Source organism: Camelus ferus, chromosome 12, assembly GCF_009834535.1.
Source record: "Camelus ferus isolate YT-003-E chromosome 12, BCGSAC_Cfer_1.0, whole genome shotgun sequence".
NCBI classification, from domain to species: domain Eukaryota; kingdom Metazoa; phylum Chordata; class Mammalia; order Artiodactyla; family Camelidae; genus Camelus; species Camelus ferus.
In genome coordinates, this window is record NC_045707.1 from 41073444 (window position 1) to 41088425 (window position 14982).

General features: G+C 32.0%; 2 protein-coding genes across 4 annotated transcripts in view; one reads left to right on the forward strand and one right to left on the reverse strand.

Moving 5' to 3' along the window:
* Positions 1 to 6542, forward strand: SYCP3 (synaptonemal complex protein 3). The gene is made up of 8 exons (XM_006186051.2): positions 1 to 63; positions 935 to 1080; positions 1526 to 1592; positions 1765 to 1799; positions 3236 to 3353; positions 4188 to 4287; positions 4923 to 5021; positions 5964 to 6542. Exons 2-8 carry the CDS (start codon positions 948 to 950, stop codon positions 6093 to 6095), a joined length of 684 nt encoding a protein of 227 aa, XP_006186113.1. The 5' UTR covers positions 1 to 63; positions 935 to 947; the 3' UTR covers positions 6096 to 6542.
* CHPT1 (choline phosphotransferase 1) overlaps positions 6100 to 14982 on the reverse strand; it is a 26291-nt gene continuing 17408 nt past the window's right edge. Inside the window, exons 5-9 of one of the 3 annotated variants that reach the window (XR_004324694.1) lie at positions 14095 to 14226; positions 11716 to 11874; positions 11095 to 11220; positions 8734 to 8934; positions 6100 to 6268 (exon numbers count right to left, since the gene is read on the reverse strand). Coding sequence is in view for 2 of the 3 variants with exons in the window: in XM_032493500.1 (XP_032349391.1) it covers positions 6224 to 6268; positions 8824 to 8934; positions 11095 to 11220; positions 11716 to 11874; positions 14095 to 14226 (573 nt within the window). In the remaining variant the exon portion in view is untranslated. The remainder of the gene's footprint in view (positions 6269 to 8733; positions 8935 to 11094; positions 11221 to 11715; positions 11875 to 14094; positions 14227 to 14982) is intronic. The other 2 variants (XM_032493500.1, XM_032493501.1) reach the window with 2 other exon arrangements.

A 14982-nucleotide genomic window follows, 5' to 3' on the forward strand; every position in this document is an offset into this window, starting at 1 on the left:
TTTTTCCCGCGCGAATTTTGATCTCCTCAGAGGAGCGTCGCGGCAGCGAAGGGGAAGCGTCAGGTTAGGTGCGGGGGTCTGGGAGGCTGGTGCAGTGGGGACGCCTGTGCGGAGGACTGTAACTGTGGCCCTCGGCCTTTGGGGTGTTTTTCAGCCGTGAGGAGGGGAGCGTTTGTCCAGCGCGGGAGTCTGAGCCGGGGCTACTCTTGACCCGTGAGGTGAATCTTCCCGACAGACTCTACCTGGGGATTCTGACAGGAATTTGAGGGCAGTGAAGCTCCCTGCGGGCAGGGCTGTGAGCGGGTGAGGGGCGGGCGGAAAGGTGCGGGCTGTGGTGGTTCTGACGACGCGACGCCAGGGCGGGTGGATAGGTGACAGCAGGGAAGAGGGTGGGCCCTCGTTTGTGCGCCCCAAGCCACAGAAACCATTCCAGTGAACCCAGGGCTCCCCTTTATTGGCCTTCGAGGCCTGTGTGGTGGAAATCTTACTCAACGTCTTTTTCCGCGGCACAGAACGCAGAACATTTACTTTGTTGTTGCTTTTTTATTTTTATATTTCTGTTGCTGTCGACTTCTTTTGGGCGGGCTCGTAATCGATCCTGTCAGGAACTACGACTTCACTTTCGGTCTGAAATGCAAAAACTAAATTTGCCCGAGTGTAGCCGGAATCTGGCTGAGGCGGGGCTAAAACTCCGCTACCTCCCGCCCCCCGCCCCGCCCCCCGGGTCCTCAGAGGCAGACTCTCCACCACTGTACCCCCAGAATCAGGGGCATTTTCTTCTGTTTACTTTTGATCCAACAAAACAAAAGAGGAGACTCTTAAAGTGTTACTCAACTAAGACCGTCTTTATTGGTATCTCTAATTTTGGAATTTGCCTATTTATTTAAGTGGTGTCTTTGGATTCATAATGTTTGATCTATTTTTTAAAAATCAGAAAACATCCAAAAATGGTTCCTTCCGGAAGAAAACATACCGGGAAATCTGGGAAGACATCCATGGAAGATCAGGTTGCAAAAGCCTATGACTTTGAGAAAGAAGATAAAAAAGATCTGAGTGGTTCAGAAGAGGAGGCTACTGAAGGTACCATATATCTAATGTTGTTGGGCAGTGACCATGTCCTGCAATTCGTTTGTTTTGAACGCACTACATCGTAAACTATAATAAAGCTTTATTTGTAAAGTATTTTTCGTGTACTTCATGTTTCTCATTTGGAGTTAGAGAAGCTTATATAGCATCTCTAGCCTTTGCAGTCATTATTCCCAAAATGTCTGATAAATAGTACATGGCTTATTATGACATTAACACAGGAAGACTTGCAAAACTGTTCTCTTAAAATGGTCCTGGATCCTCATTTAATTCCATCTAACCTGCAGAGAAAGTATTGCATTTATATGTCTGCTTTAAAAACTTATCTTGGCAGAAAGCCTAAAAGACCTCAAAATTAAGATATTATTATTCTATTAAAATTACCAAAATAGCATACCTAATTTCAAATATATATGTATATTTTTTATTGTCAATGCAGGGAAGACTCTGGTACTTGACAAGCATGGGAAGAAAAGGACTTCTGCGGGAGTAGTTGAAGATATGGGGTAATATACTCCAACAATGGTCACCTGTAAGATAAAGTACTTTAAGAAAAGTCTATTTGGTTATCTAACGAGTATTGTACATAAAATACTGGGTATGTGAGATTTCTTCCAAAATGAGCATGCTATTTTATGGATCTTTAATTAAAAGCTTTTTAATGTAATCTTTTCACAGTGGTGAAGTACAAAATATGCTGGAAAAATTTGGAGGTATGTTTTAGAAGATATTTGTATTAAAAATTGTTTTAAGCCATATAACTTGTATAGTAGGAAATGATAATTAGTGGACTATAAAACTGTTTACTGCTTTGTTCACGTAAGATTTTGCACAAGTATATGTGATTCATCTTCATAGATTTCCTTACTAGCCTTTTCCAATCGTTGATATGAAGAGTGAGAATGGTACTAAGAATGGTGAGGTAAGAATGGTTCTTTTATTTTATATGAGTTTAATGGACTGTGGAATTTTAGAACAAAAAATGGATGGGAAGTGTCTATCCTTCTTTGTATGGACTTTCATGGAGTAAGTGATGCAAACACACACCTATCTGTATATGTCAGTTTTTCATTTTCACAATTTAGTTATTTTCTATGACATTCTTGTGTTCTTTTCTTTAGGAGAGGCAGTATAAATTGAAGCCTTTAAAATAACTGTTAGTTTTACATTGTTAAACTATGTAACAGAGAATTACAGACAACTTTGCTAGTAAGATGTACAATCAAAGTTCATAAATTTTAAATTGTATGTCAAATTATCAGTTATATTAACTGTGTTAAGGGATAATATTATTAAAGAGTCAATATTTGGCTCTTCTCTATGGATTATTCATAAAATCCAAGTCTTTCTGAAAGCTTTGCACTATTTGGTAGTGGCAAAATGCTTGTTTTGTAATCTGTATTATAAATTTATTATTACAGATGGACATTGGAAATATAATATTTATATAATAGTGTAGGTCACTTCATTACTGAAAAAATAACTATTGATGGTAGACCCTTATGTATGTGTTTAGCAAAGCATTATCTGAAGTATTAAAAATTTTATGAAATGCAGTACTTATGGGTAAAAATGTCCTATAGAAAGCTCCACAAAAGTATTTAAAAGGGTTCTTGAGTGAATTTATCTACATACTTAAGATTTTTCTATGTTTGTCTGTCTCTTTTAGTAAAAATATATTTTAAAGTATCACTGACTGTATTTTTAAAACATCTTCTTATTCTTTATTTTTATACTTTTTGGATTCTTTTTTAAAAATAGTTTTATGTATTTCCTATAATAATTCATCTAAATTTATTCTTTCAGTTGGAGAGTATTTTATAAATCAAAAAAAATTTAGCCTTTATTGGTGTTTTCTCATGAAGAAATTAAAGTCTGTCCTTGAGACTCTTTTCATTTATTAGCTCTTTTTAATCATCTCTAAATTAAAAAAATACCTCGTTAGGAAAAATCAGAATTAGGATAACAATAACTGAAAGTTTTTTCAGAAAAAAAGCGAGCAAATAATTTTTTTTGATATTATGCATGTTTTAAAATTTAATTTTAAATATCTCTCCCAAACTGTTGAACCAGCTTTATCCATATTTGAATATGTAGGAATAAAATTTTACTCAACTTCAAATTTAATGAGTATTTATTTTCAATATAGCTGATATTAACAAGGCTCTTCTTGCCAAGAGAAAAAAACTAGAAATGTATACCAAGGCTTCTCTCAAAACCAGTAACCAGAAAATTGAAAATGTTTGGAAAACCCAACAAGAGCAAAGGTAAGGTTGTTGGGTTTTTTCACCACCACATTTATATCATTTCATAGTATTCATTGCTGCAAATTATGAAAAGTACTATCATCTTCCATTTACTGGGGTCTCTAGTAAAAAATGTATTTGGCTTGATTTTCCTCTCAGTCCTTTAGTCCTATAACCTAATTCTTTCATAGACCTGAGATATATTTTCTAGAAATCAGTAAAGATTAACTTTTCCTCCTTTTAAATAACAACTGAGTTTTGTGTTTTTTTTTTTACTATAAAGGCAAAACTAATTTTAGAAATACACTAGCTGAATAAAAAGTAAATGTCATATAAACCATTAGTTTTATGACAGTTAACTGTTCTTTTTCTACATTGTTAAACAGTTATGTATTATATGTAATTTGTATTTTTTAGCTGAATTAACTATTCTTTTGTACAAAATCACTGTTGTACCAAAATGGGGGAAAATTGTGTGAAATATTTCTATTTGGAAATCTTATATGATAAATATAATAACTTCATTGAAATCTATCTTATTATAGCCTATATTCAATAGGAGAAAATGAAAAATAAATTGCCTGGAGATAAAATGGACTTTTCTCTAAAATTTATATATACAATAAAACTTCCTCAGTTTTCAGCAGCTAAAGCACATGAGAAGGCTTTTCTGTTGGCTAGTTAGGAAAAAAAATACTTCTGGAATCAGCATAAATCATAATTTTACTTCTTGGTTTCACATCTAAAATTTTCCTTCATTTATTATAGTATAAATTATGTCAAATCAATTTTGTTCTGAAAGTTTTTTTCCATATTTATATGAAATATGACAATATTCATTATAATGTTTTACAGGCAGAAGCTTAACCAAGAATATTCTCAGCAGTTTCTGACTTTGTTCCAGCAGTGGGATATAGATGTGCAGAAAGCTGAGGAACAAGAAGAAAAACTAGCTGTTAGTATTATGCTTAGCTCTATAGCTTTATGATTAATCTATTATAACCAAGTGTCAAGTAGGAGTTGAGAACCTAGCCTAATGGTACATCCATGGAATTTAGCCAGGTTCCATCACCCATTGCTGGCTATGTCTGATCCTGCTGAATGGTCAACCAGAAGTATAGGCACATACCATACTCATAAAAGCTGTTGGTCTTTGCTTCCTGCTTCCTAGCTAACAGATTGTTAATATGAAGTTTGCTATTATTAATATAATGTAGAGTTTAGTGTTATTGATAATGACAAAATCTAGGGTATGAGTATATAAGTGGATGGCTAAAGTAGGGTAGTCATTGGTGGCAAATAGGCCAAGAAACTGAAAGACCAGCATTACTGGAAGGATCACCTGTGTTGATGTTGAAAGCACCAAGAATTAAGACATGTTTTGAGTACTGCTGAGATACCCTGTTCAATGACTGGTAGGATTATATTATTGTTGTATGTAAGTGGTGAACACAAATTATCTAAACTCAGTCATAATAGTTGTTAAAACAAAATCTTAAAAATATTGATGTAAAAACTGTTTCTTTTAAGTTTAATGTCAAATTACTTTTTGCTAAATTTTACCCAAATTTCTTTCTTTTACATTTGTAGAATATGTTTCGACAACAACAAAAAGTTTTTCAACAATCTAGAATTGTTCAGAGCCAGAGACTGAAAACAATTAAACAACTATATGAGCAGTTCATAAAGGTTTGTTGTATTTGGTAACATAATACATTCTTATAATTTATACGTGTAAGTAGAAGATAATTTTTTTCTAAGTTTAAGGGAAAAGCATTTGCTTACTATTTTCCATTTTGAATTCATTGTTTTCAATCTAAAGTGCTAAATGCTATCACTAAATGTTACCGCTTTGTGTAGAAATTTTGGTGTTATATTTGACTCCTCCATCTCCCTTATTCTTCACATCCACTGCTACTTCTCCTATTTCAGAAACTCATCATTCTTTGCTTATACTATTAAAACACTTTACTGATTTCTGTATTCTCCAACACACCCTTCATGGATCTGCCATATTATCTTCCTAAAACATTATCTCTTCCCTCCTGAAAAACTCAGTAGCTTTATATTCTAAATTTTCAGGTATTCAGGATCCACCCAGACCCATAACATGATCCTCTTTATGCTTCAGTTACTACATACATCCATTATTCCAAATGTTCGATATAACTGACTTCTCTGAACTCACTCACTCTGCACTTTCATGCTTTTGCTTATGCTATAATCCTTGAATATTTTTAACTTTTTCCTTACCTATTGAAATCTTAGTCTTTTGTCAACTAAATTGGAATTAGTCACCATTTTATACTACATAGCTACAGCAATTTGTGTTTCTATTCCTATTATAAAATTTTGTCTTATTTTTGTTTATGTGCTTCTTCCAATGAGAAGGTACATTACTATCATACCTCCTTTAATAATACTTGATTCATGTCTGACATTTTTTATTCTTTCAGTGGACATTTTGGTTTTCATGTATTACTTAGAAATTTTTATTTGAAATAAATAATGTGTACTATTTGAATATTAAAGTTATTAAAAAGTTTCTACTTTTGAAAATTAATTTTATAAGTTTTGAACCTGAGATGAAAAGTGGTAGTGGTTTGAAACTGAACTAGCCTTTTGTTTTAGAGTATGGAAGACTTGGAGAAGAATCATGATAATCTACTTACTGGTGCACAAAATGAACTTAGAAAAGAAATGGCTATGTTGCAAAAAAAAATTATGATGGAAACTGTAAGTTATTTAAAATTAAAAAAATAAGGAGTAATGTAAGCACTGAAATATTTTATTTGCTGAAATATGTATAACACTTAACTAAAAATTAAATGTTTAATATCTCCTTTCATGTAACAGCAGCAGCAAGAGATGGCAAGCGTTCGAAAGTCTCTTCAATCCATGTTATTCTGATGACTCTTTGAAGGAAGAACTTGAACCTAAGTAATATGATACAATTATAACATTAGCTAAGAGACATGTAAGTCTTTAGAGTGGTTTAAATTCTAGTTTAAAACATTACATTTGTGTATCGTTAGCTTAAGTGCAGGCCCTTGTTTTTGTTAACCTCCAAATAAAATACGAAGTTATGTGAGTAGCAGCAATTTCTAAATTATATGTACCACCAAGCTTTCAGCTCTTTAATATTAATAGTGAATTTTTCTCTCTAATACTTGTCAATTAACTTTTAGCAATAAAGATTATTTAATTTCAGGTTTTGGCTTCAGTGTGTTTGTTTCACTTCAAAAAGCACAAGTATAGATTACTAATGTTGTTTTTCTTTCAGAAAAAAACATAAAATCTATGTTATATATACATCCTTTTGTACATATTCATTAAGTTACACAGCCTATTCTAATGAAAAGATTTCAAAAGAAAATCTATTCTATTGACTAATAAAATTTATTAAAAGCAACTTAAGTTTTTGTTCTGGAATAAATTAAACTGCTAAAAACCACTAACACAACTGAACAAGATATATAAGTATCAGTTTTAAGACATGGATTTGTGAATGCCATTTCCACAAAGATACCAAAATGCCATTTAATTGGGCTTGGTCCACAATTAAATGCCACATATCCTTAGTAATGATTAAGAGCATAGTACTAACATACTTAATTACTTAGGGTTTAAGCACTTCACATCTGTCTTTAAGTATAAATTTCTTAGAATGTTTTGTTTTCAGTTTTAATATTCAGTAAATATATGGACATTTTTACATTCATTTCCAAACTTGAACAGTTAATGCTTATACCTTGTCTTTTAAACTGTACATTTTTAAGCACAGAAAAACATGAAATACTTGATTTAATACTAAAACTGTTTCAGCGTTTGTTTGACAAAGTTTGAAATTTAGGAGTTACATTACTATTTTTTGGGGAATCTGCTTTCACTGAACCATTCAAAACAAAAAATATGCCCAATAGAATGAGAGGGGGGTGATTTTCTCCTGTTTTTTGTTATTTTAAATTCTAATTTTTGCCCCATAACCGACCCTTATCTTAGTTTTAGGTTTCCCAAGTTTTCAAAAATGAATCCATACCAGTTCTCTAACTTTGATAACTTATACAGGAAGAAATTAATCTTTCACTATTAAATATCTGACATTTAAGGGGACTGTTCACTTCCTAAATTTCTGCATTTTGTAAAAGATTTCCCTTTTAAGCCAAAGTACATGTTGAAATATAAATCTTAAGTACTATTCAAATTAAGAAGGTCCTTATTTGAATTTACCAATTGTTTCAGAGGCTAAATAAGTATTCCGGAGTATTTTCTGTGTACTAAATTTACATAAGTATATTTTTTCCTTTTAAGGAATATCAACTTTTGATCTTTCCAATATGCCTTTTTCTTACGATATAGTACATGTTCGTTACTCTTTTTTTAAATTATTTCATCATGTAGCTTATGGTCTGCAGAACTGGATAAAATTATAAACAGTATAATATGGGAGTCTGAAGATTTAGATCACCGAAGATTCTTGTGATAGTTCTATTATTCATAATGACCAATATAAATACTTTCAAGTGAGAGTAGAAAGATAAGAATCAGTACATAAAGTACTTAGTGGTTGAATAACAGATACTTATTTTATCTGTTTATCTTTTTATCTCAAATGAGTCAAAGTGAACTTGAAGTAACTTTGGCTGATACTCCAAAGGGAAGATATTTTTTCCATGCTTTCATAAATTAGTTATTTCCTTATGTCAACTGTGCTTTAGCTACTGTTTTATTTTTCACAAGAGGGACTGTTTAATATCCACTTTTTTGTGACAATGAAGTTTAACTCAGAATATTTAAGAACAAGTGACCCTCACTGTAAAGATTGATTTGCTTTTCTGAACTGGTAAGATAAATTCCTTTTACTAAATACAAATTATAGAAAATTCCAGTAGCTCTTTTAAATTCTAGTTGGTATACTAAAGCAAGTATTTCCTTTTATACAATAGTAATTAACATACCTCTTTTGAAAATGGCTAATAAAAATACTTATAACATTATTTGACTCAATAATTACAGTATTACAATCCATGCACTTTTGAAATATGAACTCACTTCCCAATTTTTAGCAGTCAAAGTAAGCATCACTCTCAAGATGGCTAAAATCCTCTAAGTCCTGAATTTTAATATAATCCTTCGACAGTGAAAAACCCATGTGTCTCAAGGATTTCTGAGACAAAGAGATTGCTCTTTAGAACTACAATGATTCACTTTTTTATCCTTATAAAAATGAAATTTCTTTCTTTGGTTTTGTTTCTAATTTATAGGTTGTATTACTCTGATAATACCTGTGATCCAAAATGCTGATACACAATGAGGGCTTCACAACTGAAACAGACATAATGCAATCTACAGGTCTTAATGTTTTATATTAAAATGCAACCTTATTTGATAGTATACTAGCCTCCTGCAAAGGGGGAATTTCCTTCACTCATAGGTTCCCCTAACTGCTTCTCCTCTTTTCCTTGGGCAATTAGTCAATATGCTCGTGAACCTGTTCAGGTGCTTGATGAGATGAAGTCTTGAAGATATTTAAATGAAGGTGTCTTGAAATCTGCAGGCACAAAGCACTAAAGTACCTCATCATATCAAATGAAGAAATGACCTTTAGAAGCAAAAAAGAAAATATAAGATGGATTATGGCCTATCTTTTCTGAAGCAGCAGCTATTTTTCTGTCCCTCAAACCCCAATCTCAAACCTTAACCAAAAATTCTTTACCAAAAATATTACATTTCATAGTTCATATTTGGACCTCACTGTAATCCTCTGGAATATGAAAGGTATTTCACAATTATAGAAATTGAGGCTCAGAGTGGTAAAAGGCCTAGACTAAAATACAAAAGCTGGAAAACAACAGAACTCAAGTCTTCTGACTCTACATTCTTTAACTCATCTGCTGGGCAACAAAGTCACAAACTTTCTACTACAATGGACTATAATGAAATCATTATATCACATACTTTTCTTATTCCTTACTCCTTTGAGAGTAGTTGTAAGAAAGTAAAGGCCTGGAAGAGACACCATAGTTTAGAGGAGGCATATACAAAATTTTGTGTTCTTTACAAAGTTAAGAAGGAAGACACACTACTTAAAAACTTTCCCAGAGACCAGGGACAAATGTTTCCTTTCAGAAAAAGGAGCCTCACAGCTCTGTGGGTGGTGGAGAGGGAATTCTCACCCATGAAGGGAAAATCTCCAGTATCATTAACTTGAAAAATTCCATCTGACCTCTGATGCAAGAACCCTTTCCCTAAGGATGCCAAAGGACCTAATATGTTTTGTTTAGTCCACATAATGGCTTCTTTGTTTTTAATTGTGGTCCACAAAGTGTTTTTAAAGAAAAATTGAATTTCATTCTTTTACCATAATTTCTACCACTGATGTAAAACCAGACCAACTCACTCATTACAAATTGGGTGCTTGGATTTTTAATACCTGAGACTATGTTAATTCTATTTGTAATACTTAAGTTCACTAAAAGAAGTCCTACATTGAATATTCAGATATTCTGAATAATCACCCTTTATTTCTTAAATTTAGATTGTTTTGGAGCCCTAATAAATTTACAGTGGATAGCAAATTAAAGGAAGTTATTCTGATTTTCAAACACTTTTTAGAATACTGCCTGAGAAACTTTCAAGGATCAAGATTTATATTCGCCACTACTTGAAGAATGGAAGACTTTTGAATGGATAAGTTATTAATTTACTCTGGAAAAAAGTATACTATAGAACCAGTATAAAGAATGATCAGATGTATTCCAGTCCATGCACAGAACAGATATAGCTTTATTAAATGCCTATATCTAACAAACAGTGTGAGATTATTCAAATTATCAAAAGGTTTACTGCAACGTCTCTTTTAGTGCACTTTAATATGTGTTTGTATATTACTAACAGTTTGGGGAAGGCCAGTGAGGTCCGGAGGTAGGGAAAAATATAGCAAAATTTTCCAAAATCACAATTAATTGAAGACCAATCATAAAGAGAATGTCTCAATAAAATAAAAAAATTTAATAATGCCTTCTTTATCCACTTTCGTGATTAAAATGTTATCAACAATGATTTTCTTTTTCTCAGATGGCTAAAGCTTCTCTTCAGTACCGTAATTCTGTATTTTATAATCATTTTGAATAGAAATTAGTATATGTATTATCCACATCACTTCCTTAAGCAGGATGCAATCAATGAGAATTTAATTTAATATGCTTAAGAGTCATCATTAATAAAAATTTTGCACTATCCTCAAGGGCTATACAGACATGTAGGGCTGCTTATTTCTAGCACGAAATGGTCCCAGAATCCTGTTCTTGGTAGTACTGTCTGTTCTGCTTCTTCATTATTAGCTGACAGTTCTTGATGGACTAGTACTAGTGCTAACACCAGCTCCATCTAATTTGCCTGATATCTGCTATAAGCTCAGAATAATTCCAACAAGCTTGACTAAGTAAAAGTCAGACACTATTAAGTGTCTGTTCCTTTGCCAGGCAATGAAGTGATGTTTGATATCTCTGTACTGTTTTTTTAAGGTACACAGTTGTGTCTTTAAGGATGTAGGTTATTAGAAACCTGATCTCCAGATAAGTGGGCCATTTCCATACACAGTATGAAGCAAGCTTTAAAGAAGTAATTTTAAATGTTCAGAAACATTTACTGTACAAATTAGAACAAAGCTACCAGATATCTCACTGAAATGACTCTTAAGCATAGTATTATCTGACACTTGTTAAAAATAAGTAAAAATCATAGCAAAAAAAGTACTTACCATTGCTATCCATAGAACAATATATTCGTCTACAAAATTATTAAAGTACTGGTCTAAAAATAAAAGACCTGGGCCAAAAAAGACAGTGTCCTGAAGATACAGTTCACTTTTGGTCATGTGAGCTATCTATAAAAAAGTAAATAAAATAATTTCACTATTAAATTTTGAATGCTTTAGCTTTTATTTTCAGGACAGAATTAACTATAACTTTAATTTACTATTAAGACAAATAAGATAAAGAGACCATTTAATCTTGCATTTGATATGGGAATACTGGATCTAAAACTTCTCAAATTCATGACTGTGTAGCTTATTAAAGTTTCCAATATTTAAATTCCTTGCTATCAAAAGGTTATAATTGATAATTATCGCTAAATAAATAATTAAAAGAACCTACTATACAGTAGGTATGCAGAACCTACTGTACTATACAGTAAGGAATCTGTTTTTCTGAATCCAACACTAACTCATTCACAGTATTACTTAGAGCACAAATAGCTAACTATTTATTGTGATGATAACACCACAAAAAACCTACTCAGTGTATGAAATAGTTTCCAGCTTTGCATCTGAGGAACAAGTACACTATACCATGAATCATAAATTAAAAGAATTTCTTACCACTAATTTTTGTGCGACTTTGGCAAAGACACATCCAAACATTAGGGTATAAAGACAAGGATGCTTTTCAAACAAATTAGTTGCTGATTTTTTATAGATCATTATTGCCAGTATAATAATTATTCCTATGTGGAGTCCAGGTGACAAGACACTGGTGCCCTAACAGATAAAGCAGAAAATCAGCACCATATTTTAATAAGGCATTCATTACAATACAAATATTTTCTAAGCATCTGTTTTGTGTTAGGAGCTAAAGACCCAAAGAAGAGTTTAATGTACTGTATGGCTTAAAGGAGTATACAGACCTTAGCTGTGCTTTTCAAACTTTCACAGAAACTTAGCGTTACACAGAGGTAATATGGTGCTGCAGATGTTTGATTCCAATTTTATATGAACACACACTTTAAGCCAATAACCACTAAAACATAACAATGTGATTTATACCAAATTTATACCAAATTTTACCATGATGAAGGCTATCAACACTTCAGTTGCCAAGTTAACATAGTTCTGTGCAGATATAGAAGTAAAGCTGAACGTGCCACTTTTACAAAATATCTTAATTACTGATTAGGAGGAGGTTAATTCTACCCTGGTCTCTTTCTACACCAACATCCCACCCCTGCCCCTGCCTTCTGCACTTAGACTGCAAATGCCCTCTCATGTAACACTGTACAATCCAATCCATTACATTTTTATCTACGTCAATCAGGATTCTCGCAGCACTGCTATTCTAAACAAAGTAGTGAAATAAATTTGATATTAAGGCTTACTAAATATTTAACCACCAATTTAAATGTATCCATTAAAACGGCCTTATTCTTTACTAAGTTTGTATGTTATAAATTAGAACTTATGATAAAATTATAGCAACAATACTATACATACTATAAAATAGTATCATAATAAAACTACTATACAGTATTAAGTTTTAAAAATTAAGATTATTAAAATAGTGCTTTTTAATCCATATTACAATTCTGTAAATTTTATTTAAGGAAATCTGCTGCTAAAATTGGAAAACCATTGGTTTAAGAGTTGAAATCAACTACTTCTTAGACATAGTGCTTGATTTCTTGTATTCCTTCAAATAGTTGATTAATTATTTCTTAGTAAAATATTCTCTAAAGTGGACACTGATCCTCACTAAATCTTACTGTCTTTAGTGGAACTCATGTTCTAGGTAGCGCTCTATTTTACCATACATTGTCAAGCAACAAGTATTCTTAAGCAACTTTCTGCAGAGTACTGTGACACTTCTAAAACAATTCTAAGGTTATCTGACAAAACACATCAAAACACAACAAATTAATTTTTCCAAATATATCAGAACTTATGTATATAAGTGAATTTTATACTTTGCTTTTGTATTATGTATATAAAATATATTCATAATGATTGATAATTCATGAATTATGTAGATTCCTTTGAAATTGTCTTGAAAGCCAATCTATACGTCATTTAAGAGAGTAAGATTTTTTTTTAACTAAAAATGCTGTATTTCATGTCTACTCCTCATAATTATTAGACCTGGCTCCAAATGACTTAGACTTTTCTCAAAATCAAATCCACCCTTAAAGGACAAAAATTTTTAACTACAGCACTGAAGAAATTAAAGAAAATGAGCTATAGTGTAAAGGCAATTCCAACAACATTTTGATAGACGATAGCAACACTGGAATAAGCACTTATCTTATGTTCTACTACCTTGAAGATGACAATATGTTTTTTTAAAAACATAGATATTATGTTATTTTTTTAAAAACTGGGCAGAATTCCTTTCTGACTCCTTCATACTGAAGATGTTTTAGGAAACAAATATTAGTAAATACAAAATAATTATAGTAAGAGCAAAGCATAAGAATACAAATACAAGGTACACCCACTCAAGAACTGAGGTTAAAAATTTACCTTATAAATATTAGAATAGTTTAAAAAATACATTTCAGTGAATTTCAATAAACTTACTTCATGAGTAATAAATTAACCCATATGTGAAACCATGACATTTGGCGGCTTTCCTGACATAGTTAGGAATTCATTCCCTCTTCCTCCTCTTCTCCCCTACTAGTGCAAGGCACAAAAAAGCAAGAAAACAAATGGCAACTCTTAATTATGTATAGTAATGAAACAGCAGGTGATTAAATGGAATGTCAGAAAAGTCTACTTGGAGAAAGGCTGTAGAAGGAGAAAAAATGCCTTAAAATCAGTTTAAATTGTTTTAAAAATGCTTTTGTATTATGTGCTTAAAGAGAATTACGATATTTAGTCTCCTTCCTCCTTCTTGAACTTTGTCATATTTTTAGCATCTCTGTAGCTGGGTGGTAAGAAAGTTTATCAAAAAATTAATACTGAATGATGATGAAATTACTGTCTTACTGCTATAGTGGATCCATTCTTGCCAACACCACCATGGAGGATAACATGGAAATAATTTGAACAGGAAAATATTGCTCCACCTACTACTCCAAGAACCGGTAAGATCTTCAATTTTATTTCTAGGATGGGTATCTTTAGGGGTAGAGGAAAGAAACAAATCATTAAGAAAACAGAATTTCTTTTCCTATTGAATAGTAAAGAAACATTATGATTTGGCTCTGTACAATAAGCTATCCTTTTTCTTATAATCAAACCTTAACTTCTGGAATATAACCTGAAGCGGCAACTTTTCTTTTAATGGTTTTATCTATTAAGTGAAAAATGAATCCACCAAATTCAGCTAAGTCTACTTAAATAATTGTGATGAAATATTTTATCTCACAAGTCTTCATCTGATTTCAAGGAAACACGAAAAAGGATAGTTCACTTGAATTTAGTACCTCTAAAAGGCAGCATCACAGGAAAGCCTGATACCATGATCTGCATCATGAAGGTGACAAATATCATGATGTGTTTGCATGCAAAAATTTTGTGTAGTTAATATCCAGGATTAAATCTCTAGCAGTATATTTACCTGTTGATCAATTGCTGTTCAAGAAAACTTCCAAAGGCAGCAAAGGATTTAAAAAACAGTAACAATGAATTGCCAAAAGCTGTAGGCTATTGTGTTTTGAAAATATACTTTGACATACTGTACCAAAATTTGTGGAAACTATAGATTAACAATTAAATTTAGAAAATCTACAGCTTTTAAAATAAGTATTCTTATTGGTGAGAATGAGCAGGTAGGCTTTCTTCCTATGATATTGCTAAAACACTGAATGAAATGACTTTAAGATTAAATTAAATTCTTCCTCAGTATATCGAAATCAGAATTCCAACTTAAAG